This window comes from Leptosomus discolor, chromosome 2 (assembly GCF_034619465.1).
Source record: "Leptosomus discolor isolate bLepDis1 chromosome 2, bLepDis1.hap2, whole genome shotgun sequence".
Lineage (NCBI taxonomy): Eukaryota > Metazoa > Chordata > Aves > Leptosomiformes > Leptosomidae > Leptosomus > Leptosomus discolor.
In genome coordinates, this window is record NC_141392.1 from 81,878,326 (window position 1) to 81,904,325 (window position 26,000).

Here is a 26,000-nt window from a genome sequence, read left to right on the forward strand (position 1 = left end):
CTTTCTTTTAACAGATGTCAGAAATACTTGATCTGTATAAACCGTGGGCTTCAGAAAAGGTTGTGACTGTGACCAGTCTTCATTCTGCTTTCCGAAGGTCCTTCTCAAATTCTTTTTACTCCTTGCTATCCAAGCAATATTTCCTGTTATAACAAAGAAGAATTCCTGGATCAGTAGCATTTTTCACAGTAATGAGACAAATGAAAATGTCAAGTGTTTTACACACTGCGTGTGTGCGTGGGTTGTACTCTAGCATATGGTTTTATTTGTAGTTCAGCATTAGGCAGTCATGAGTAATGCGCAGTATTTACCATACTGGTGGGTGTGAAAAGTGGTACTTTATGCATAATGTAAATGTCTGCACGGTGCATTGTGATGATTTTAGGCCCCTACAGTGGATGCAGTTATAGAAGTACTTTTAATTGATTATGTTTTTTTTTCTGACCAGAATCAGAGGAATGAGCTATATTAATACACTTTTATTGATGTTGAGTGTACAGCTAGTCCATCATCCTCAAAAAAAGCAGCAGCCTTAGCAGGTTTTATATTGGACCATTCTATTGCTTGTCAGTTGAGCAGAGACATCTGTATGTGTGCAGACAGGGGTGAACGAATGAGAGAAAACTGCAACAAAGGTGTTATGAACTGGCACTCTTTACCTTGTGATTATGGTGGTGATTACAAAACTCAGCAAATAAATAGTAAATTTGTAAGGAGTAGAATTACTGCAAGTTGTTCTCTTTCCATAGTTGGGGCATTGTCGAAACCTAAGTCATCAGCAGTCAAAGTTAACCAAAAATAAAGAAGCAAAGCTGAGGTCTGTTGAGTTGGTTTCTCTCTTAAATTCAGAGAGACAATGTTTTTCAGTGTGCCAAAGCCTTTGTGCATCTTGGGGGGGGGGACGGGGGACTGCAGAGTTTAAAAGAAACAAATGTTTTCTGATACTAACATGCTCACCATAAAAACAAAAAATTAACAAATCCTGTAGTTCAACAAAAACTACAAAGTTATTACTAGGAAACTATTTTGGAATTACACAAACAGATACAATTTTAGAAACAGTTTAAGATCAATGATCGTGGCTCTTACAAGGGTGATACTTACTTTTTCTAGTGGTCTGATTTAAACCTCAGTTGTACATTATGAAATATATCTGGTTTTGTCTACCCTGAACCTAGAATTTATAACTAAAGGAAAATGTATAGCTGAAAGATCAGCATGTGTTTCTTTGGTTTATTTTTTTTTTTCTTTAAGAACTTGGCACAGACTCACGTACTAAATGAACTGATGTATGAGATGAAGGAGAAAGGAACAAAGTTAAAAATCTGTCATACTTCAGACTCCCAGTTGGTAAGTATGCAGTGAGAAATACAAATTTGAGGAAATGTGGGAAATCGCGTCTCTATTAAAGGCACACTCTTACTCTCCCATTTCTTTTGCCTTTTAATTGTTTAGCTGGTTTATGATATGTTTGAACTCACTCGTTTTACAAAACTGATTATTCGGCCCTGGAGGAGGAGGAGGAGTAATAACTTCCTTTCACATTTTATGGCATTGAAGTAGCGAATAATGCCTGACCTTAAGAAAGAGTGACTGGCTTATTTTTGTTTCCCGTGTAATTTCTTCAATATGAACGTATGATACAGGAAATAGTATATTTGGCTCTAGAAAGCATTAATGAAATATTTTATTCCAGTCTGTTCCAGCCCTTAGTTGATAAGGCTTGTAACGTTCATCAGGTGCTTCATAGGCTGGAGGATTAAACTGAGAGAAACAAAATTTCAGTAAGGACCAAATTTTTTGTCCTCAAGCTCATTGCGGGCATATGGGAAAGAGACTCCTGTGGTAATTATGAGAAGAACATGCTGCTGCTCCTGGTCATGTCTTACAGACTTGGGTTTCCATAATACATCGTTGGCAGTAAAGATAATAGCCCTTTCCCCCCTGCTAGCTAAAGAAAGCAGTTTACAGAGGATTTTTTATTCTTTTTTTTTTCTTTTTTTCTTTTTCTGCTGTTTGCTGGGAGCTTTCTGGTGGCAGTGAGGGTTGAGGGATGGGATTGTGTTTCAGATACCTCTGAAATGATGAAGATTTCTGTATGTTGCTGTTGGTGATGTTCATAGCTTCTCCAGGCAAGAACAGTGTGAAATTCACTACGTTGCTGTCTGTATTTCCTCCAGTGGCAGTTCTGAGCACCAACATGTTTCACTAAGTTATCCTGAGCCACCACAGAGGTCTGGAGCTTGTTTGTGCCCAGAGGCTTAGAAAGCCAGTGGTACGTTGGCTTATGCTTGATGAGAAACTTGCACAGCCATAAGGTTGAAAGATTTTTTTGTTGTTGTTTAATGACAATGCTTACAATGTAAATAAGATCGTTAAAGCAAAAACTGTGTTTTCTGATCTTTGTATGTCAACACAGAATTAGAGGGCTACAGTAGTCTAATACTAATGTAGATGCTCCCAGCTTACTGCTTGGTAACCCACATTTTTCCACCTTTTGATAGTGTATATAATGCAAATACTTTGTATTTGTGCGTATTCATAGCGCTTACGTTTTGTGTAGACCTGCTTTCTGGACGAGGCTCTCTAATTGTTTGTCTGGCAGGTGTAATCTTTTTTTGTGAGAGGTCAGGCCAGCTAGTAGGGACCACTGTGGTCACGTATGAACCTGGGAGTGCGTTAAGGAAAGCTGGTGGCCTGTGGGCATTGAGTCAGACGTGGCACGTAAGCAGTGCAGGAGCATCTCCTGCTCTGAGACTGGCTCGGGTCGCTGCTGGCCGGCTCCTTCCAGCCCCAGGACCTGCTGGCTGGGGCAAATCTCACACCAGGAGGGGCTGTGTGGGCTGCGCCCTGTGCCTGTCCCCCCGCTGCCACGGCAGACCTATGGGGTCTGCTGTCGGCTCCCGCTGCGAACCACTGCTGGTGCCTTCCCAGCGCCTGGTTGCTGGAGGAACAGGGTTTGTTTCTGTGGCTGTTGGATGTGTGGAAATTTCGGTGTGTGGCTCACAGGTCAGAGAGGCTGGCCACCCCTTTCTTAAAGTTGAGCAGATGGGATGCCACTGAGCTCTGTCTTACACTGGCCCATGGAGGACAGCACCCGCCTTGTCTCTACCAACTGAATTTCAGTGCGTGCGAATGTAAGAGTAAAGCAGGTAATACGGGAGGTAGTCTGTTTTTGTGAGAATCAGGCTGGCTCAGTGACATGCCTGTTTCCAAAACTATTGTGTTACCAGCCAATTTGCTTGACAAGAATTGTTTAATTTTGCAGCTACTACTGCTAAAATAATAAATTTCTCTTCGACTATTTCAATCATATAGGTGACATCAACATTTAAAGAAAAAAATAGCCCGAAGTCTGAAAGTTACATTGTTCTTTGTCATAAATGTACTAACTTGAGATCTTGAGTGTGATTAACTTTGAAATCTGATGTGCAATTTACCTTTGCTTTGAAGGATCCTTTGGTGGTAAACCTCTCCAGCCCAGGACCTTTGACTTCAGCAATGTTCTTGTTCCTTCACAGCATGAGGGAGGCTGGAAAAGGTCCTCTTTCTCCCAAAGTGCTGTTCAGCCAGCTTTGTCAAAAGTACGTATTGTCAGTATCTTTTATATTTATTTATTTGTTTGTTTTTAATTTCCAAGGATATGTTTCTGAGTGTGCCATGTCTGTTGTCCTTTCTAAGGTGCCATTAGATTTTTACTGTGCAGTCCAGAAAATGTCGTCTTCAGGTTTTAAAGTTCCAGGGTTCCTTGTTGTGCTCCAGGGTTGTACCTGCTCTTCATGAACTGTGTGGCCCAGTCCATAACCGCTAACTTCAGTGGGCTTTGAACTGAGTGTGAGGGGGCAGAAGAGGGCATGGTAAAACTGAAGAAAATAGAATTACCTTTCAAGTTTTGTTGTATATTAGCATAAAGCTGTCCTAGTATTGCAAAGCATATGTAGGTATTTTGGAAAAAAAAGGGTAAGCTTTTAAATGGGAAACCTCTGCTATGATGTCTGACCTTGGCATCGATTCAAAATTGAAAAGGGTCTAACAAGTAAGGACTTGAAGCAGTACTGAAATGGCATATGGCTCCAGATTGCAAAGAGCTTACAGGCCCTAAAGAAACTCCTGTTTCTTGGTGTGGAAAATGTTTACAGTGGTGCTTTGTAGGTGCCTTCAATTATGATGCAAACAATCTTGGTTTTTAAAACACCTGTAGAAGACCTATTTAAAAGTTGATACAAAAACTTAAATACTGACTTTACAAGTAAAAGAAGCTGTAGAAGCAGAGTAACTGATATAGCTCAATCTCACATTTAAAAAGATGAATAATGCATGTTAATTTATTTGCTGCTGTATTATTGTGTGGAATTTTAAGTGTTCTGCAGCAAGAGAGTTAGGAGGAAAGTTGCAGCCTTCTACCATGATGTTCCAGGACAAGCTCACTGTGCAAGCATGGGCTGAAAATATGGTACAAAGAAACAAAAGCTTTTAGACTAGAGCAGGGACAATTTAATTCTGGTGAAGAAACCAGTTATTACTTTATCCTCAAAATTTAACTTCAGAAATTTAGTATTATATTTTTTCTATTGTACTTTATTTCCCTTTGTTTCTTTTGAGCTGTAAAAGTAAATATGTATAAAATGTGATTTTTGAGTCCAACAGCAGTGCTCTGTTTAGCATTATCTACCTGGAAGAAAAATACATGGGGAAGAAAAATATGTTGTTTCCTCCCTCCTCCTCCTATTTTGGGGCTGACTCAAAAGTTTGATTATACAAAGATGATTAAGGGGGTAGAACATCTCTCTTATGAAGAAAGGCTGAGGGAGCTGGGTCTCTTTAGCTTGGAGGAGACTGAGGGGTGACCTCATTAATGTTTATAAATATGTAAAGGGCGACTGTCAGGAGGATGGAGCTGGGCTCTTCTCAGTGATGGCCAATGACAGGACAAGGGGCAACGGGTGCAAGCTGGAGCACAGGAGGTTCCACATTAACATAAGGAACAACTTTTTCACTGTGAGGGTGACAGAGCACTGGAACAGGCTGCCCAGAGGGGTTGTGGAGTCTCCTTCTCTGGAGACATTCAAAACCTGCCTGGACGCCTTCCTGTGTGACCTGCTCTAGGTGGTCCTGCTCTGGCAGGGGGGTTGGACTAGATGATCTTTCGAGGTCCCTTCCAACCCCTAACATTCTGTGATTCTGTGAAATAAGACAGTAGTTTTTTCTCTATAAGTATCAAGGATAGACAGGAAAAGGTGATGTAAAGCATGTTTTGCAGCCCACTTTAGCAAACTTATTGTAAAATAATCACGATGCAGCGCACTTTGGATGGCATTGTGTTTTTGAAGTGATACCTATTTTGTATCTGCTCTGTGTGTGTGTGTGTGTTTTTGTAATCAAGTGATGCCTACCCAATTATTATCGGTGTTAAATCTCAGATATCTAGTTGTTCTTTTTTTGTTGTTGTTTTTTGATCTTTAAGATGGGCACGCATGTTAACGTGGGCATACACTTTAACATATGTTTTAACGTGGGCAGCAGACTTTTGCTGTTTAGACATGTATCTATCAGCTTCTACCATCTTTTGCCTTCGTACCTACTTGTTACTTTTGTTAGCCTTGCAGAACACAACTCAGATTTAAATTCTTTCCTAGCTCTAATATCAGTAACAAAAGTGTCAGCCACATCCTGATAGCAAGAAATTGATACTCGGGGCAGTAAGTGACTGCATAGGTATGACAGAAGGTTTTGGTCTTTTGATTATTTTCTTGCTGATGGTGATGTAAGCAAGAAAGAAGGGAGAATTTCAGCAAATTCAGCAGTCTGCAGAGGTGAAAGTAGGACGGGAAATCTTTATCTTTGCAAACTGAATACATTTACTATATATTAACTTAAACAGTGTGATTGCAGTGTTCTGTCATGCCATTTTTACAAAGTCTTTTTTCATCTTTTCAAATTGGTTTCCTACTCTTTAGCAAAGCTGAAGTGAGAGAGGGACCCTGGCAAGATTGCAGGAGTCCCAGCTAGGAAGAAGTCTGTGTTGCTGCTGCATTCTCTGTAAAGTGCTTTTTGAATCCTGCCAAGAAGTCGTGTTAATAAAGTAATCTTAAAGGCATGCACTACTTGTGGTCTTCACATGCATTAGCACAAACTCTTTTTACTTATCAAGTAAAGTTTGAACAGCATCTTTCCTAAAGACATGACAGGATGAATATGTGAAAGGAAGCACTATACTGAAAAAAAGTTTGTATTTCAGAGAGATATGTCAGACAAAGACAAGTCAGTTAAATACTGGGGAGAAGGGCATGGGGAAGGACTTCTAATAATAATGTTTTGGTTTTATATATTTTATATAAAACTTTGCTGACTCAGTTGCAACCTTGGGTTTTTTTAAAATTTATTCTTTCCCCATCGCAGATCTTGCTGTCTCAGTCCCAGTCTACAGGATATGGCCATACCTTTCTTCAGTAAAGAATTTATAAAGCAGGTTGTGCAGATAGTATAGGATGTACTTGTCTGTGATGTCAGGAGTTGGACTGTGACCCAGAAATTGTCTTCCCAGTCCCACTGTTTACCATAACATTATTTTGAATAGTCGATTGTAGCTTGAAAAACAGGGACATGCACACTGAGTCGTCATGCAGAATATAGACGTTTTACTTGGTATAGTCACTTCCAAATCCTGTTAGGCTTCTTACAGACGGGAATGGTTGAAATGCTGAAGCTGTTGGCAGGTGATGGTCTGCTGCTGTTCTTTATATACTTAGATCTACCTGCTTGTCAGGACTGTTACAGTGTGGTATCTAGCCCAAAAGTAACACAGCAATTTCCTAATACTATTTTTCTCATGTGTAGCAGAAGGCTGATCCTTTAAAAATGGTTACTTTTTCCTGATGACACAATTGGATTATATATATAAAAATGTATATAAATTTCTATTGAATTGGTATTGATGAGTTTGGGTGGTTTTTTGGGTTTTAATCTCCTAGCTGAATGGTGATGTATTTTCCTGTTAGATCAGTTGATGCAAGATATAGCAAAGTTAGCTGAATAATTTAAGACCTGGCACTTTTCGTCATTTCCAGTTCAACACTGGAATAACACTTCTGAATTTGATGTCCAGAGTTGCTTTTTTTGATGTCCTTGTAGGACTTCAGGACTCCACCTGCTTCAGATGTTGCGTTACGCAAGAGTTTGAATGTTCACATTTGAACTGGGCATCCTTACTCAAAAATTGAAACATGCTCAGTGAAAGAAGACCTAGGAAGGCCGGGAAGGAAGGAAGAGATAAAAAGGAGCGAGTGAAGGCACGTAGGAATGCGGTTAGGTGTGGGCAGAGAGCGTGGTGCTGCCTTGTTCGGGTGCAGCTCTGTCATGGCACCGGCTGGGATCCCAAAACCTGCAAGTGAGAAACGCTGCAAGTGGATGCGTGTTTGCTGCTCAAAAGCAGTAAGAGAACTGGGACACAGTCCTTTCAACTGTGAACTGCTTCTTTAAGAGTCTAGGGAGATCATGGTGTGAAGTTCATCGTCTTGTGTATGAAAGGGTATTTGTGGTGCTTTTTTAAATTAAATAACAAAAGAAAAAAATGATACTGAGCATTAATTTTATCAAGTGGTGGGGTAGCCAGGTTGAAGAAGGGGAGAAGAAGAAAAGAAATGGATGAGTCTTTCTATAGCAACTGTTTAGCGTCTGGTACTAATTCATCCACTGTTAATTTTGTTAGTGTTGCAGCTGTCAGATGTTTTGTGAGGACAGATTGTGAGCATAGCTACGGGGCCCTTCTGTTGGTTTTCCACTATGCTGAATATCAGGACTGCAGACTTCTGACTTATCTGGAGACTTAGTGACTAATGCAACACTGATATATTAAGAGGACATAAATTTTATTTCTTTTATTTGTTATGATTGAATAATTTTATTGGTGGAAGAAAGCTTAGATTTGTGTAGCAGCTAAATGTTGCAGCATGTAAGTGATGAGTCCAGAAAGTAGTTACAGAATTTAGCTGCTTCAAACCTCCACCAAATAATTATTTATAGGGGTATTATATTGCTACATTAACGTGCAGGAGAAAATACTTGCCTGACAAAGATTTTATCGGTGGTCATGAAACATACATAGGTCTTCCCTTCCCGAGGAGTATTCATCCTTCCTTCTCAGGTGCAGAAAGTAGAACTCAAGGCAACGGTGGGACTGATAGAATGGAGGTCATGTCCGGTTAGGACTATTGATTAGTTTTGGAGGGAATCCTGAGCAATGCTTAGAGCATTCTGCAGTTATCACTTCTAAGAGGAAGTGCTGAGGGAAACTGAGGTAATGTTGTACGAGATCAGGATTTTTCTCATTAATTAGGAGTCTTTTTGAGCCTTTTCTTTTAAAATAATATTGCTGTAGCAGAAGATCTCTTTTTAGAAAAGATTTCCAACTTGCTTATTTTTCACGTTTGACTTTTACCATTTAAAGGTAATAGCAGCAGAACACATAGTTGATGTTTCCTTGACCAATTGTGACAAATGATTTTGAGTCCCTGTTGTGCGTCCACATGCCTTGCAGACGGTCCTGCATCATGTTCAGGAGGTCTCTGACAGAGGAGATTGTATCTTCTCCATGCAGCAGCAGTTGCGAACTTGCACGTCTTTATTTCAGTTAACTTTGTCAGAGTTTCCTTAATTTTTGGAACAAGTTAACAAAGCTGGATGGAGAAGGTTTATGAATGCAAAGGAGATTAATTGCGTATATAAGTAGTGTGCATTGGCAGGAGTCATTTGCGCTTGTTCCTGAGTTTTCTGTTCACTTCTTCCAGTCAGGAGGAAGACCTGTGCAGCATTTTGGGCAAGTATTTGCAGTGTGTGAGGTATCGGTGAGCTACGTAAGCAATGCTTGTAGATACAATGAAGGAGAAAACCTGTAATTTCATTAGGTACATTGGAGGTGTATCCTCAGTAGCAATGCTCATGATAACCAGAATAGAGCCACATAAGATAAAGCCAGTTTGGAGATTTAGGGAGAGGTAACAAAACCAGGAAGGCTTCACATCAAGAGGGACTTGGATATTGGGAGTTTAGGCAGAAGAGGATGTGAAAAGGAGGGATGACAGCAAGAGAAGATGATAAATGATAGAAGATAAATTAGCTGTGCTCACTTAACTGCCCTCGTAAGAGTTCAAGGAGCTGTCTGTGGAAGGCAACAGATTTAGAGCCAGGGGAAGAAACAGTGGTGGTTTTTAACATTTTATAGAGTTAACCTGTGGAACTTGCTGTCACAGAGTGCTGTTGAAAATCTTAGCAGGACTTAAAGGAAGAAAGAAGGATTAGACATCCATATAAAGAGAAAACTTTTTTATAGGGAGGCAGGACCTCATGCCTAAAGGCCTTCACTTGGCTACCAGCTGGTAGGAAGAAATTTCCGCAGACAGGTATTTCTATTACTTGGTAGAGAGAGATGTATTTTCCCTCTGATGGTCAAGTGGGAAATGGCTTTGTTGTAGCATGTCAGCTATTACGTCCATTCAGAGCTACTTCTAACAAGTGCTTTTTGCTCAGGTACCAGAGGTCTGATGCATTGTAAGAAAGTGATGGTGCCTCGTTTTCTCTTTCGGGGGAAGGTGAGATAGAAAAAGATGAAAGAAATCAGCCAGCATGTCCAAATGAGAGCTAAGTGCTGCCTGTCCATGCCGTCAAGATAGGACAGGCATGTCTGGTGTTACTTGTTAATTACATCTGGGGACAAGCCCATGTTTGGTTGGGTTTTTTCATACCAAGGACCTCATGGTAGCAGAACTCGTATGTCTGTGGGGCAGATGTGAGATAAGATTAATCATGGGGATTAATCATGCTGTAGGATTTTGCTCTCTTTTCTGTCATAGTGCTGCATATAATTTGGGATCACTAATGAGAACGATTGTTTTAGGAAGAATAAAACTTTTCATTCTAGCTATTCTCTAATGACAGCTAATAGGTATTTGATAGCGTCACTGAGAAAGGTAAGTCCTGTGAACTGTGGTAACTTAAAAAAACTAGCCCTTTGCGTGCTTTTTTTGGTAACTTTCATTGGTAACTGGTCAATCCTGAGAGGTGAACATCTTCATCTGCAGATAAGCAAAATTTCTTCTCCCAGTCTAACATTAAGTAAACATTCTACTTTGCTTCCCTATTGAAAGGGTTCCTCTGCATATTGCACTAGTGTAAAAAATCAAATAGTACGTTCTGTTTTCTGTTTTCAAGCACATACTATTGTTTCTAAAGTTTTTCAAGGTATTAGGCTATCTTCTGCTCAAAGACAATAAATATTGAAAGGGTGATTTTGGAGGGGATTTTTATTAGAGACACTAAAGGTGTGGCAGTTCTGTGCAGTGTGATTGAATGACGGTAATTGTATCCCAGTTTTGCTTTTGAAGCATAGCTTGGTTTATTTGGTTATTATATAATTCCTATAAGATAGGAATTAAAAATATTAATGCGTAGAGAACTGTTTGGGTTTTTTCTTAAAAAAATTGTTATTATGTAGGTTTTATTATTAAAACATTCTAGGAAGTCGATCATCATGAAAAGTATTTCTTTAACTGACAGTCGCGCAGTCGTAACTGGTCTCCAGATGAGTAATGAGAGGCTAGATAAGTCGTATGCGTGTAGATGTCACAGTTGTCCTTCACCACTTATGGCCATTAGCAGGAGTTCAACCTGTTCTGTCATTATCCTGCTGACACTGTACAACAGGTTGTATCGCATTGGCACTGGCTTCCATATGTCAGCACATCTGTGAGCGGTCAACTCAACCAACCATCTTCAAGTCCCCCACTTTTGCCAAGGATCTTGCTTGAAGCATATTTTCAAGGAGATGAGAGCACACATCTTTTAGTTGTCAGATTTCTGTGTATCAGCATGGATTAATTCCTTTTTTTTTCCCCCTAATACTGGTTTATAAGTGTAGGAAGTTCCAGTAAATGCACTGCATTATCTTTTTTTCATTGTTGTTTTGTTTTTGTTTTCTTTTGTGGCTTCCTCCCAAAACCAGATGCCCTAATCTCAAATGTTTTTCCACAGAACATCAGATATTCAGAATCGTATACAACATTACATAGCATGCTGTGTACATGAATGACAGATCAACTACATGTTAAGCAGTGTTAACTGTTACGTCATTTGTCAGTCCAAGTTAATGACTCAGACCTTATGTAGCATCTTTACAAGTCACTTTCCCTGCCTTTTCACTTTTAAAAGTGGTAGCGGTGACGTTCCCATCATCCTTGTTGCCATTAAAATCCAAGCATGTAGATTTATGACAGGTTGGAAGAGGATTTAATACAAGCACACAAAAGCCTAAATAATGGTGTCCTCGTAGATGCACTATGTGCTACTGAAGTGAAAGACTTAAGAGAAATGAAAAACTGCCATGGCAGAGTTAATTTTTTCACCCATTCATTTAAGCTAGTAAAACCGTGTGGAACGTATGGGTAAACAAGTTTCCTGTGAAATATCATTTAGGAAATTAATTTTAATCTGAAATTACTATCGTATGTTCGTCAGTGGGAAACTGCAAACCATAAACAGTAATGAAAGGTATGTGTGGGGCTTTTTTCTGATCTGCGTTGAAGATGTAGCTCTGTGAGGTGTGCCTACAATGAAAACAACCGCCTGTGACAGCGATGGAGTTTTTGCTTGCTTCTTCATCAAGTAATTATTAGTTTTTTCTTCCTTTTTACTGTAATGTCTCTTGCAGTGGCCCTACTTCTGTGGCCAAAAAAAATAAAAATCCCTATTAGTACCAGGATCCAGGTTGAGCAAATGCAAGATTTTGTTTTCTCACTATACACCGGAGCTATTAATGTGCATGTATTGGAGGAGATAGGCTGAATATACTCATTGAGTCTCACTGTCTCAGGAAAGCAAGAAATTTCTCATAAAGAAAACTAATGATAATACTGTGGCTAAAAAACTAGGTTTCTCAGAATTTAACTGATTTCGGCATCTGAGTTAAAAAAAAAAAAAAAAAAGATTCTTTCAGATTCCTTGCCATTCAGTGAAAGAAACAATGAGAAAACTGTTTTAGAAAATTGAAAAGTGAAACTGTGCATGCAGGTAAACATATGCATGCAGGTACATAGGTTCTTTTTTGTTGATAATGTATATTGAGTGGTTTATTGGATTCAAAATAAAGGTTCAGTACTTTTCAAAATGTATTTGGTTTTTATAATCAAATTAATTGGAAATGAAACATTTGATTTTAATAGAAGCAAAAAGTTGCATTTGAATAACATTAAACCAAAATATTTTATTTTTAAGAGGACTCTTTCAAGTTTGAATTAATGGATTTTTTTTTTAATTTGAAATTAACTTTTTAGGTTGACCTGCACATGCAAAGAAATGTTGACTTTAAAATGAATGCTTAAAAATATCACCCACTCTGCTGATTCTAGATTTTATGGTAAGCCTCATAGTAGAGCAGCATGATTAAATAATTTTTAACTAGGGATATTGTCAACTTTGTGTTAAAAAATAGCTATGAAGTACAAATGTGAAAGTATATTTGTAAATGTCAACATGTTGGTTTGCATATGCAGGTCGAGATTTATTCCACTTAATTTTAGGCACTGACCTTAGATGCCTCGTCACTGTAGATCCTTCTCCAGTTACATCCCAAAGTGCCTCCAGCGAGCAGTTCAGAACTGAGACCCTTGCATCACTGTCCTGCCTGTAGCCCAGGGCTGCTGTGCCCTAACTTGGCATCTCGACATCTTGCCCAGCTTTAAGTTTTACTGTTGCAGGCACGTTGCACATCTGATGCATTTTGTGATCACCTTTAATTTCTCCTATCCATGAGCACAAACTTCCAAGGCAAACCTGAGCAGGTTTAGTGCCTGAGTGGGAAAGAAACCTCACCGTCAGGAACCCTAGAACAGCTGAAGAGCATGGCCGGGCAAGTCAGATCGTTGTGCCTGGAGAAAACACTGATGTGTATTCACAGCTCGAGGTACTGGTTAGCCAGAGCGTGCGATCTGAGGCTGAAAATGAAAACTGGCTCAACATGTGTTTAATAAAATTGAGTAACTAAGTGGTTGGTTTTTCTGGCTGCTCTGCCAGCTTGATAAAATTCTTGTTTGAGCTCTGCTCAGCCGGTTGTCTCCTGTGCTAGATTTTGGAAGGAGTGCACGTGGTTACGTGCTCTTCTCAGTATGCAGCAGGTCACAGTTGCCGTTTGGTGGTGTTACTGGAAATGCAAAAAACCCTACCATTTCAAATCCCATTTTAGATGAATCGGTCCAAGACCATAATTAAAGATCTAAAGGATAACTTGCCTGGAAAGACAGTTATGGTTTCCCAGTAAGTTATAGTCAATACGAATAGAGATACGTTAGTAGTGAATATTGATACAGTCTGATTTGGGGCTGCAAGCAGCTGGACATCCAAATTGTTTATGAGAAGCCGTCCAGCTATGGTTATCTCAGTAACACCTTCAGGTTCTATCCATGCATTCATAAGTGTATTTTGTAATTTCTGTGTAATCTATGCCTGCAAAATATGGTATTTATAGTATATTTAGATGCTGTGAGTAGTGAAAAAAGGAACCTCCAGGTTTTGAATAGCAGTGATTGAGACTACTGAATGGCTGTCTTATGAACAGATGCAACGTTACCCCTGTGCAGTTGCCTAAAACATCACTGGTGTAAATGGTAGCGTACTCCAAAACAGATGTTTTTCCTCTTCTGGTTTAGGAGGGTCATATGCAGATGCTGCTGGTGGTGGTCTAAAAAGACTAAAAAAGAATCGCCTTTCCTGTGGAGCCTTCGTTTTTTGTTTGCCCAGTGTACAAACTCAGCCAGCGCCAGTGTCCCCTCTGTGTCCTTGGGCTGACTCACGAGCTGACTTGTCTCTGCTGGTGCTGTGGCCAGGCACCACGGAGGAGAACAGCTCAAAGGACGATGTAGCCTGGGAGGACAAGGGTGACACCAGATGTGTGTTTTCTAAGGTGCATAGACCCTTTCCTTAGAGACTTAATTTCTAGAGATTAAAAGTTTGGAAGTGCACTGAATTTTTTTTTAAAGAAGCTGTTGCAGTCTTTGGTGATTTAGATCTCTGTTTAACCTGAGTAGCCAGTATATATTATTCTAGAAGGTGGGCTCGTAGTCTGGGAATCTGAGTTATTCAGTATCACAGATCCAAAATGTAATGACGTTATTTATGCAGAAGCAGTCTCTTTTTCAGTTGAAGCTCTAATGCTTTTTAGCTTGTCTGGATCTCAAAAACAAAGCAAAAAAGCACTCCTTCATACAACTTTACTGTAAAAAGGAGGGCTGTGTCACACGGTTATACAAGAAGTACTTATCACTCACCTCACAGACAAAATCACAGCTGGAGAGCTGCAGCCTTGTGTTTTTCTCCTGCAGGCCACTTCATGTGCTCAGCCTGAGATGCTGCTTGCTCCTGTTTTGGGGGTGGCCAGGGAAATCCCTGTAGGGGGCAGCTGTGCAGGAACCAATTCTGGTAGGCTTGGGGCTGGCATATCTGCCACCCGTGCCTACAGATACAGCACGGGAATGAGACTTTAAAATATTTTTCCAGGCGTTATGAAGTTTGGATGGAGCGGACCACACTATCTCCCATCTTCTAAACCTGATGAGTGTGAGAAAAGAGTGTCGTATCAGGGTTTTCTTTTTAATGCTGTCCATTCAGATTAGTAAAGTAAGTGAATGGTGATAGGAAATGTAGCAGTATTAAATCACAGTAACAGTGTGGATAGTTTATGATCTTCCATTGTTTGTCCAGATAACTTGGTTTTGGTGCCCTCAGGAATTGCAAAAAAGCTGGAACTTGTAGTGTCTTTGTATTCGATATGCAGTGAGAGCAAAATACTTGATATACTTGGTTGTCTTGATAGGTGAGTAAGGAGAGTTCCTTTGAATTCATGCAGAAGACGGGTGAAGTTTGCAGCTCAGATTTTTTTTGCTGTCAAAACCAGTTGAGTACACAATTCCCATAAGAAGCTTTGGGCGGGGGGGGAATCAGACAATGTGTATCCAGTTTATTACCTGCCTCAGGTTTTGATCGGTTTTGGACTCTGGATTCAAATGTATTGTCTCAATCAAAATAACTGTCAAGAGATTGTCTCAGTTTTAGAAGTGAAGCTGCGTTTTGTTTGCTTCTGGTAATACTGCGTGTATTAACATGAATTTCAGATGTGTGAAGTATTGCAGTTTGTTAGACTGTAGAACAGGAGTTTGGATGTGGGTATTGTATGAGTTGATAATTCATGATGTTAAAAGGTCCTTTTAAAACTTCTATGAAGCAAGTACAAGAGTAACTCTTATCTGATAATGTAAGAGTGATTAACTCTTCCTACCCAAAAAAACCCAACCCCAAACCCTGGCTTTTCTGATTAGGAATGCTGTTAGGATGGAGATTCTACGTTTAGAACATTTATCACTAATATATATAATATTAGTTGAAGAAATTTAGTATAAATAGAAGAGTAATTGAATATAGTGTAAATTACATATATCAGGATATCATACCATTATAATTTTCTCTTAAGTTTTCTTAATAGCATTTGAAATTCATATGCTATATGTCATGTTTACCATCTTACTCATTGACTGTTCCCTCAGTTTAGTAAGGTGCAAATTACTGGCTTGGTTGACTGTGGAGCCATTTGAAAGAGATGGTTTACATATTTCTGTTTAAGAAGTTAAGAAATTCTCATTTGGATTCTGACCCACAGTTTTTGTTTGTTTGATGCATAACCTTGTGACTTCCTTTCCATTTCAAGATCATCTTTTTCCAGTTCAGATTATAGTGCTGTTTCTGGTTTACTATGTACGGACCGTTCTATGCACATTTGAGATTTCTCCTTGATAGACAGAAGAATGAGATAGCAAGAGAGGTTAAGCACATCTTCTGTCTCTCCATGACATTGGGAATGTTTGGTGATACAGAAGTACTGGTGTCGTCTGTCAGGAAAGTGCTGCTAGCATGCATGAAACTCTACTGGCAAAGCTGTATTTTAGTCAAGCCATCCCCAATAGGGTCAAAATGCTGCCCAAGTGAAAGTGCAGCCTTGTTGCTGTAATTACAACCACACCAGAAGCTTCTTGAAGCCCCGTTAGGTCCAGTAGGGATTTCACCTATTTGTACCCCTGGCATCCAACAAGAATCTGATGTAGACCGTGCCTCATTAAGAACCTCCCAATGTAAATTTAAGTTCCTCACCGCTTCTTTCCTAGGGCTCCTCGATTTAAGGGGTTCCAGCAGCAGGACAGCCAGGAGCTTCTGCACTATCTGTTGGATGCGATGAGGATTGAAGAAACAAAGGTAGTGTCTGTGCGCGTGGTTTTAACGAACTTCTTTGTTTATATGATAACCTACTAGTCATTGCTTCAATGTTCTTCATGTTCCTGATGTTTTAAAGACGTACTTAATGGAGTAGCAGTTGCTGTTTTTTTTTCTTTATCTTGAGAAAAATAATAACTTTTTGAAAGAGGGTTTAATTATATTCATGTTGATATCTTAAATTGCTGATTGGAATAAAAGTTTCAGCCAGCAGTAGAAAGAGTATGATTTATGTTTAAAAAAAACAAAAGGACAAAAAAAGGACTTCAGAGGGGTCAAGAAAGTAGAAGTAGAAGCTGATCTAGCTGGGAAACTGCATTTTAAAGCTTTGGGACAGAAATTAGCAGGTCCTAGCTGTGGTGCTGCCCATAATTTTCATTGAAATCTAGTTCAATGAAAAAAAAAAGGACAAAAATAAGATCTTGCAAAGTTTCTTGTAGCTTTTGAAAGTGTGAAGAACTGCTTGTTTTATAAATAAGGTGCTGCGTTTCATTATTTATAATCTCTATCTAAATGTGCTAAGCATATAACCATTTATATTATATTAGGAATGTCCCTGTGTGATTTTGCATGTTTCTTTTCCTTTGTTATTTCTGATTCCTACATTGTTGAATACAAGAAAGCGTGTGTTTGCTTGCTCAAACTATTTTGACCATATCTGATTTCATCTTCCTGACTTAGTCTTGGAACCATCTTTTCAGGTGATATTTTGGTAAATAGCCTTTTCTAAGTCTCCTCAAAAGGAGGTCCTTAAATCTCATACTGACCAGTGTACTTCCTCCTCCCTCTCGTTTAGTAATGTGATGAATGTCATGATCCTGAGCTGAATTGTCTTGGAGATGAGATATAACGCTGTGTCTGAGCCCAGTTGCTGGCACTGGAGTAGTGCTGAACGAACCCCCATCCTACCGGAGTATTAATATATATTGGTTTTGTCAGCAGTATATTGAACTGAACTACAGGGAGAAATAATAAGCAGAACTAACTGCAGGGAGAAACAGATAAACCTTGACTTTGTCACACTTACAAATAAGGTGTTGAACAGGGCACAGCAACAGAAGCAGTGACCTTAGTTAAAAAAGAGTTGTCATGTTTTTGCAGTAGAGGGAAACTTTATTTTGTTGTTTGTCAGTTTTCATGTAATAAAACGTGGAAACTGTTTGCTTCTCAAATGAGGATTCACAAAAAGCAGGATTATTACAAGAACTAAGCAGCTTCTCCAGTGGGTGATTGCACTTTCCCCTCAAGTCAGTCTCCTGTTTCACCAGTGAACGTGCTGTCGTTGTGATAACCCTTGTTTGTATTTGCCTTTTGAATCACTTACTATTAGAGAGCGGTGACAGCTACATTAGCTACCACAAAAGAGTAATGGAAGATGGTGGGGATTGAAGTGACCTTTCGGGCAGTAGAGTGTTTCCACCGCCCCATCACCAGGCAGGGAGGGGTTGGTCCCACCTCACCCTGCAATGACACCCCTCTGCTGCCCTAATTACTGCAAACACATCTTGTCACCTTGGGCTGCTCCGCCACCAACAGTATTGGTAAAAGCTCTTTCTTGTTTGTTTTTTTTTTTTTTTTTAATATCCCATGTTTCGGGTCTGCAGACGGTGTGACAAACGGCAAACGTCAGGCCCATGATGAGTGCCGGCCACCACGCCGGCCCGACCTGCCGCGGGAGCCTGGCAGCTGCCCCTGTAGCCTCCCCACCACCCAGCCTCCGGCTGGGGACAGCCTGCAGCGACGTGCCTGCCACCAGAACCCTGTAGCAGGGGTTACAGCCGCTAACCTTTCACGCCGCTTTTAAACTTTACTCTGGGAAGAGGGAAGCCCTGCTGAAAGGGCAGCCGGCTGCTTTGCCATCCACCTGCGAGTGAGCTGACCACGGCCACCCCTGCTTCCCTGTCCCTGCTGGGATTAATTGTTTTTAAGTCCTGACAGTTTTGATGAGAAATAGAGATAATACATGACATGGCACTTCTTATAGGAATGAACAAAAAATCATGTTACACTTTTCCCTCTTCTCTGTGGTTTTGTGTCTTGTATCTGACACCAGCGTTAAACTTTTTCCTATCCCTGTTAAAAAAAAGTTAGTGTGTATGTACACAAGTGGATTTTTGAGATAAAAGCTTGTCGATACTACAATAAAGATGACATAGCGTCTGCCGTTTCCAGCAATGTGGGCTGGAGATGGTTTCACACCGGGGCCTGAAGTGGCTGAACCCTGCTGCTAATTGATTAATGTCTGCTGCCATTGTCCGCAGCACCCTGCCCATTCAAAGACTATGTCTTTCTTTGACCTAAATAAATGGTTCAACGCGCTAATCCCAACAAAAGGGTTGCTTATGGCCCTAAACCCATTTATGGTGCTCAACTTCATGAATTACCTATTGATTAGTCCTTTTAGTATATTGTTGGCTTTAAGATGAACAAAGCTGAGCTCGGGGCAGCGGGAGTTAATTCACAAGCCAGGTCACATACTCATAAGGTAGGAGTGTGACTTGGTCTGATGGGTGCCTGAACTGGAAACCAAACCTCCGATGCTGTCATCCTAACACTTCCACGGCTTAAAAGCATACTTTGCTGCCTGCAAACGGGAGCTATTTATTATTCTTTTCCCCTTTAGGACACAGGGTTTTGAGTTACTTGCAGAAGGTTTGGTATCGCCATTTGCCTCTAGAATGGTACTTTGCTCCAAGTGTGACTTCAGTGACACATTTAATTATAAATGTCATTTGCACACCCGACGCGGGAGACTCGTACATGTTACTTCGTAGATGAGAGAGCCAGTGCATTTGCCAGGAGAAAGGGAAGCACGGGTCATGCACGCTGCATGTGTTCCTTGTCAGGGGACCTGCTTCGCCCTCCTGCTCCCCCCTCAGCAGTGTGTCGGAGGTTGGGCTGAGCCGCCGTGTGTACCAGCCTGTGCAATTCTGCTGCCAGGGTACGCCTCACGGGGGTACAGCCTCTCCTTATCCCAGGGCAACTGAGAGACTGGGGGGAAGCACCCCCTGTCTTGAGGTGCAGCTACAGCTCACCCATATGAATTTGCTTCTTTCTGATTCGTCTTTCAAAAATGTAGTTTTTAGGATTTTTTGAGCAAATGTTGATGACGTTTATATGGATTCATGAAAAGATTTGTACTTCCCTAAGGTTTTCTAACATAACTCTGAAATGTGCAGTGTTAGAAAATAAACAGAAGTGGTAAAAATACCGCCCAAACACGGTCATTAAAGTCTGGCTATTAAAAGATACTTCGCTGCCTTCAAGTATTGTGTGTCCTAGTCAGTGGAAGAACTGGATAGTATTTGTTCACTGAAAATCTCATCGTTTCTTGATAGCCTTTGGAGTACTCTGCAACGGCTCCCTTTTTAAGAGGAGGAAATTTTTGGATGGTTACCTACTAAAGTTAAGCCCATGTATTTTTGACTCTGTTAGTGTATAACAACAGGAGTTTTAAAATATTAAATTATGTTTATTTTACGGAAATAAGAGTAGACAAAAATCTCGTCATACATAATAGTCTTTAGAATGTTTACACTTAAAATACTTGCCAAATGGTTTTTTTGTTTTTTTTTTTTTAATTACAGCGTATACAAACTGGTATATTAAAAGCATTTAATAATCCAACTACTAAGACAGCAGATGAAGAAACTAGAAGAAAAGTCAAAGGTATGCAACTCTTTATTGAAAACTTCTAAAAATGCTCAAGTTTTTAAATACCATTTTCTTTAACACTGACTATTGCCAGCAGCAGTCCCCAAGTGCTGTAGTTTTAAGACTCTTCTTATGTATTATTCTAGTGCCACCTAGTGTGTATCTAAAGTATAGAGAGCTTAGTGTGGTAGAGGGAGCTTAGTATGTGCTGCCATGCATGTTTGTATCCAGGCTAAACGCTTCCACTGTATTGATAATGCTTCTTTTAATGATAGACAAATTTTAATTTTGTTTTCTAAAGTAGCCACAATTATTGTATCGTTCAGAAAGGCCACTTTGCATAAATAAAACTGATTTCTGTCAGTTGACTGATGCTGCAAACACTGGCTACAAAGCCAAAATAGGAAGCTGCTTCAAAGGAAGGCATGTTTTTTCAAAATGAGAGGTTTTTAATTGTTTTGTATGTGTGTGTGTGTTTATGCAAAAATTCTAATTTGGGGGATTTTGTTTTAATTAAAGTCTTAATGATTAAGCTGTTTTGAAAGCCACGCTTCCTAAATCTGCAACAGTTAAGGCGTTGAGGTGCATTAGAACAGGCTTTTGTCTCATTTTTTAGAGTTTTATAGTTTCAAAAAACATTTAGAAAGGGTGACAACCTGTCTGCTATCCTAGTGTCTATATCAAGGCATACATAGACATATATATATATCTCTATGTATTCAAAAGAAAACTGCGATTTTATTTAAAAGTCTTCTTCTGGAGAGATACAATATTATTGTTCTGTTATAGTAGATGGGGAAGGGAAGGATAAAAGGGAACTGCATCACTAAAATATTTTTAAATGTTGAGATAATACAGTATATGATGTATTAGTTCTTGTATTGTGTTCAAAACGTTTTGAATATGTTTAAAAACTGTGCTTTCATAATGTATCTTAGAAAGAATTTTGTTGTACTTATAGTGTGGCATTGGATCTGTTATTTTTCACATTTAAAAAAGGCAATGTTTTTTCAGCATATGGAAGAGAGGGTGTGAAGATGAACTTCATAGATAGGATCTTTGTTGGTGAATTGACTAGCACTGTCATGTGTGAGGAATGTGAAAATGTAGGTATTCTGGAATTTGGTTTGATGTGGAATAGATCACATACTGGTTTGATTACATTGTCTTGAAAGTATAAAATTGTATTGCCAATTTTATACTTGTTTGTTTGTTTGTAAAAACAAGACTTTATTAAAAGTTTCTCATTTAAAATTATTTATTCCTTCTTTAAAGCATTATCCTCCCAAACCTAAGAAGAGGGGTCCTTTGAATTCAAAAAGGTTTCAAGTACTGGGCTTGATTTTACAACTTAAGGCTGGAGGTTCCAAATTTTATAATCATCCATGTTACGCCCCTGTTTTATTTGATATTTTTAAAACACCTACCTATCTTAAAACATAAATCCTCCTGCCTGCTCTTCTGGGATATACATGAAAATTGGGAATTACTTACTTTGAATTAGTATGAGTGGGGAAATGCTAAAATTACTTTTTTTTCCTTGAAGTATTTTTAATAATTAACGTAATAACTCTAATGAACAGCATATTCCTTTCATAATTAATATTACTGACATTTCATCATAAATGCTTTCCATGATCCTTATAATTTTCTTTAACTTTGGAAGAGAAAAATCTTATTTGCATGACTTTTCTGACTGAATGTTACGTTTGTGTTTGGTTTAAAACATTATATTTCATATTATAGAGATTAAGTAAATCAATCAGTGTGAATAATTAAGCACAGTCCTGCAGTGCCAGGTAAACTTCCCTGTGTATGATGTGTAGATTACACTTCAATGTGCTACTAGTATCAATGAAGAACTTTGACTATGTACAAAATAGAGGTTGTATGTATTTTGCATGTCTCATTTACTTTTGCTGGATTTTTATATTCTGCCTGCACAGGACCTGGGAATTTGCGAGCTGTAGCCCTTTGAGGAAGAGTTTAGCATTCACTTTGCTTCGCCTGCATTGGCAGTGATATTTTTGACTAATGTTTGTTCATCCAAACTCACTCTTTAGAGGAACCCCTGGTTGAACACCGCTCATCAGGCAGGCAGTCATCGTAGTTACAATAGTTTTGATCTCATTTACTGCTTTACTGGAACCTAAACCATGCTGAGTCCCTTGCACAGCAGGCAAAAAGAAGCCTACAGGCTGTATCAAATATTTCAGGTGGAAGACAGGATCAGCAATACAAGAAAGGGACAACAATGACAGTAATTGAGGGCATGACTGCGTTCAGTAACTGACATGTACAAGGTGATTTTTTTTTTTTTTAAGGCCTTTTTCACAGTCTTTCCAGAGGTAGGATAAGTCAGTTTTGGAAGGAATTTGAGAACGGCAAGGGAGAGAGCTTAAGGAACAGGCTTGGACAGGATGCTCTAGCCATAATGGCAGATGGAAAGTGCTGAGAGTGAGTGTCTTTAGCTAGGATTTGTCAGATATTTCCTGTTTCAGCTTAGATTTTATGTGGCTTATAGATGGCAAAACAAAACTTCAGTACAGAAAAGAAGGTTGTTTTTTCTTCAATCCTCTTTTCCCCAGTAATTGGATTTATTTTAACAATTACTAGTATGTGTTATGGTGCGAAAATTTCTATTAAAGCTTTTGGCTGTAACCAGTAAGCCTGATGATCTTTTCTGAGAGCGTCAGTTAGAACCTGTCTTCTAACTGTCATTAACCAGTCCTTGCTGCTTAAGTGTACGAGATCAAACGCCTGCACAGAAGTGTCCAGGATCAGGAAACTCTAAAAGTTAGCCTTCTGCAGAATTGTACCATCTAGAAGGCTCGTATGACCTGAAAATCTGTCTGGAGCTCAGAGAAACTGAGCACCACACTGCTGCTAGGTCCAGTTTGTGCCCAGATGAATGGCCTTGCCCTTTGTGTCCGTATGCTGAAATTTTGTGCAGTGATAGAAAGAAAATCAGAGCTAACTTAAAATAAAAATTAAAAAAAGTTTGTGGGAAGTTCTTCATTGTAGTTTGATGCATCTTGTAACTAATTAGCATTTTGTATAGTTTCTGATAATTTATTTTAATAAAGGGAGCTATGTGTTAAGCCCGTATATTGTTCTTTGCATTTAATATGCATTTTCTCTTTTTCTTCAAGATTTCAACAGTAAAAGAACCTTTCATTGATCTTTCACTTCCTATAATAGAGGAGAGGGTAAGAAATAGAACATGTAATAACTATTGCTTCCACTGGATTGTTTTTACATATCTTTATGAAGACATTTATGGATATACACACAGTTTTGATTTCAAGCGTAAAAATATATGCTTGTCCATAAATACATGTACTGTCATATGTCTGTTCATTAGGATTTCATTTATATATCTATAGACATTTACATATCTATAGACATGACTAATGTCATAAGTGCATATATTTTTTAATTAGTCCAAACTTGGAACAAATGACAGTTGTAATTTACAGTATATGTAGGTCTGAGATTAGCTTAACTTAGTAGTATTTCTAGTATATACTTATATGAATAAAATTATTATAAACTTTTTTTTTAAGGTCCAGAAAGTTAGATTGTAGCCTGTTGGTTTGCATCTAGGAGAACCCGAGTCCCTTGGGCTGAAGTGTACCTACGGGATGAGACAGTGTGAAAATGGGTAGACTTTGAATATATTTGTTCTGTGGTTTTGCATTTCACAGAATGCCTCCATTAGCTGCAGAGGAGCTGTGTTCCTTTGAAGGCATATACTCTGGTTTTGCAGGACTTGGGGTTTTCATTTGAGAGTATGGAGGTGGGTTGGGAGTGGCTCTTCCCCCATCCTGCATATATTCATGTCTATTTAAGGGAAAGTATTTAATGTAATATTTGATCCTGTATAAAACGTACTGCTGTCCAAACACCAGTTTTGCTCAAAATAAATTCTTCATCTTTGTGGCTGCATAAAGCACAGATCTCTGTGGGACTTAAGGCTTTAAGAGCATTTTGAGTATCTGGGCCCTTGTGCGTCCTGGCTCACATGTTTAACATGGGAACTTCATGGCTTCTGTTTGAGAGAGAAAACTGGTGGCTTTTAGCAATCGCTGCTCTTCCTTGAGGACATGCATTACTTTGTGGTCATCTCTTTCCTTTATAGTCTAGATGTGCTGCTGCCGTTAACGTGATGGGGATGTGCAGCAGTTGCTTCATCACATCATAAGGTGGCAGGCTGCACCAGAGACTGACTTAAGGGGAGCTATGTCCCCTTTGATAAATTCACATCTCATACAGCCACACATGTGCTTATACAATGCCAGAATAGGTTATTTGGTATGTATTCTGTACAGGAATTTTGTATCGTTCCTATTTCTTGTGGCTCTCAGTTGATCCTTCAAAGATGTTGACAGTGTGTTTATGATAAATAAAATTAGAAAGTAGCCTTAAACCACAATTCAGGGGCCCGTTTATTGGATTTATGTAGGTTACTATGTGCTGAAGTAAAGGGAAAAAAGACACCTACGTTCATCTTTTCTGTAGGTTGCAAAGGAATACAAAATTGGCATATTTCCATTCCTAATTTCCTCTCTAATTTCTTAGGTTGCAAAACCTGTGCCTTTGGGAAGAACAGGTAAAGGTAAAAGCGTACAAGAGGCAGATCTTGGTCAGTATAACTGTTCTTCTATCACTACATTGAATAATCAACCCAAAATTGTCAAGAAACATGCTTTAACAAAAGATAAGGTAAGAACCTAAAATACTCACACTAACAATATTCTTGAGTTTATTCTGAAGTTTCTAGGGCTACAGGGGTGGGAATTTTGACACCTATCAGTGGGGGTTTTGTATACATACAGCTGACATAAACTTGTTTTAAAATATTTAGGTCATTATTAGAAGTGTGAGAAATGACAGTCATTGGGAACCATTTAGTTTTCAGTTCCAGGGTTTTGTTTGTGAAGAAATAACCTGCAAGTTAGTTTCAATTCGTGTTGCTTTTGGTTTTGTTGACTGCTTGTCTTTTGGTGTCCTGCTAGTTTGTTTCTGGTTGCAGTCACAAGAGCTGTAACGCTGGCTAAGAGAGCAGGGAAGTCTGCGTTAGTGCCATCCGAGGGATTAGCTGGCAGTGGGTACAACAGAAATAGTACAGCCAGCAGAGGCTCTTGGAGACTGAGAGCTTGGTGTCCGTGATCCACTCAGCCTTCAGCAGCCCGAGGGCTGGGGAGCTCGGTTCAGCCTGGCTGCAGTGCAGCCTCCTAACACAGTTCTTTGTGATGGCAGCAAAACGGTTCTGCAGATATGCCAGGCTAACAGAATTGATGATTTGTATGTATGAGTGTTTACAGGTTTAAAAAAAAAAAGTGCACAGACGTTATTGTTAATGAAACGTGACAAAGGCTCTTACTGTCATTATTAACGTTGGTTTTTTTTAACAAGCCTTATCGTCCATATAGGATTATGTGGCCAGTTGGAATCTATACTAGACGAGGCATGGAAAAATCCAAAATAGTGTGAATAACGGTGTTAATACTGACACATGCAACCACAATTACTGAAATGTTTTCAAAATTTAGAAAATAAGATACAGTATGGATTCAATAACCTAGACTAGATGGTCTAATAGAAAGGAAGCAACAACTCTGCTTTCAATAAGAATGAATAAAGTGACCTATGAAGTATGCCTGCCTGACTGTTGAGGCTTTGTGATTCTCTGTTCCTCCTCCGACTTTTCAGACAATGTATTTATCATGATTTTAGTCTTTTTAGAAAATTATTTTCAGTGTAATATATCTGATCTGCAGTAAAACTTCTAATCCAAAAGCAAAGAGTTGTGAATGCAGTCAGCATTTGTTCTGTGACTTCAGTTCATCAGTTCGTAAGTTTGCTTGTGAAAATGGGGGGAGTCCCGTGGGTGGTTTTGTAGGTAACAGAGTACCTGAACAGTCCTTGTTAGGCTTTTCTCCTGAAATGGGGAGCCTCATGATTGTAAGAATTTTTTGACTGCTCTTTGCGTAATAGCCCTGAACACTAGCAGTAATGTCAGGCAAATTTTTGTAAGG

At 39.3% G+C, this 26,000-nt stretch overlaps 1 protein-coding gene across 1 annotated transcript in view; it reads left to right on the forward strand.

Annotated features, from left to right (window-relative positions):
• USP45 (ubiquitin specific peptidase 45) overlaps positions 1 to 26,000 on the forward strand; it is a 56,435-nt gene that overhangs the window by 22,389 nt on the left and 8,046 nt on the right. The window contains exons 7-13 of the mRNA XM_086482449.1: positions 1,255 to 1,350; positions 3,454 to 3,584; positions 16,200 to 16,287; positions 19,893 to 19,974; positions 20,974 to 21,065; positions 23,112 to 23,168; positions 24,541 to 24,684. Coding sequence (XP_086338575.1) covers positions 1,255 to 1,350; positions 3,454 to 3,584; positions 16,200 to 16,287; positions 19,893 to 19,974; positions 20,974 to 21,065; positions 23,112 to 23,168; positions 24,541 to 24,684 — 690 coding nt within the window. The remainder of the gene's footprint in view (positions 1 to 1,254; positions 1,351 to 3,453; positions 3,585 to 16,199; positions 16,288 to 19,892; positions 19,975 to 20,973; positions 21,066 to 23,111; positions 23,169 to 24,540; positions 24,685 to 26,000) is intronic.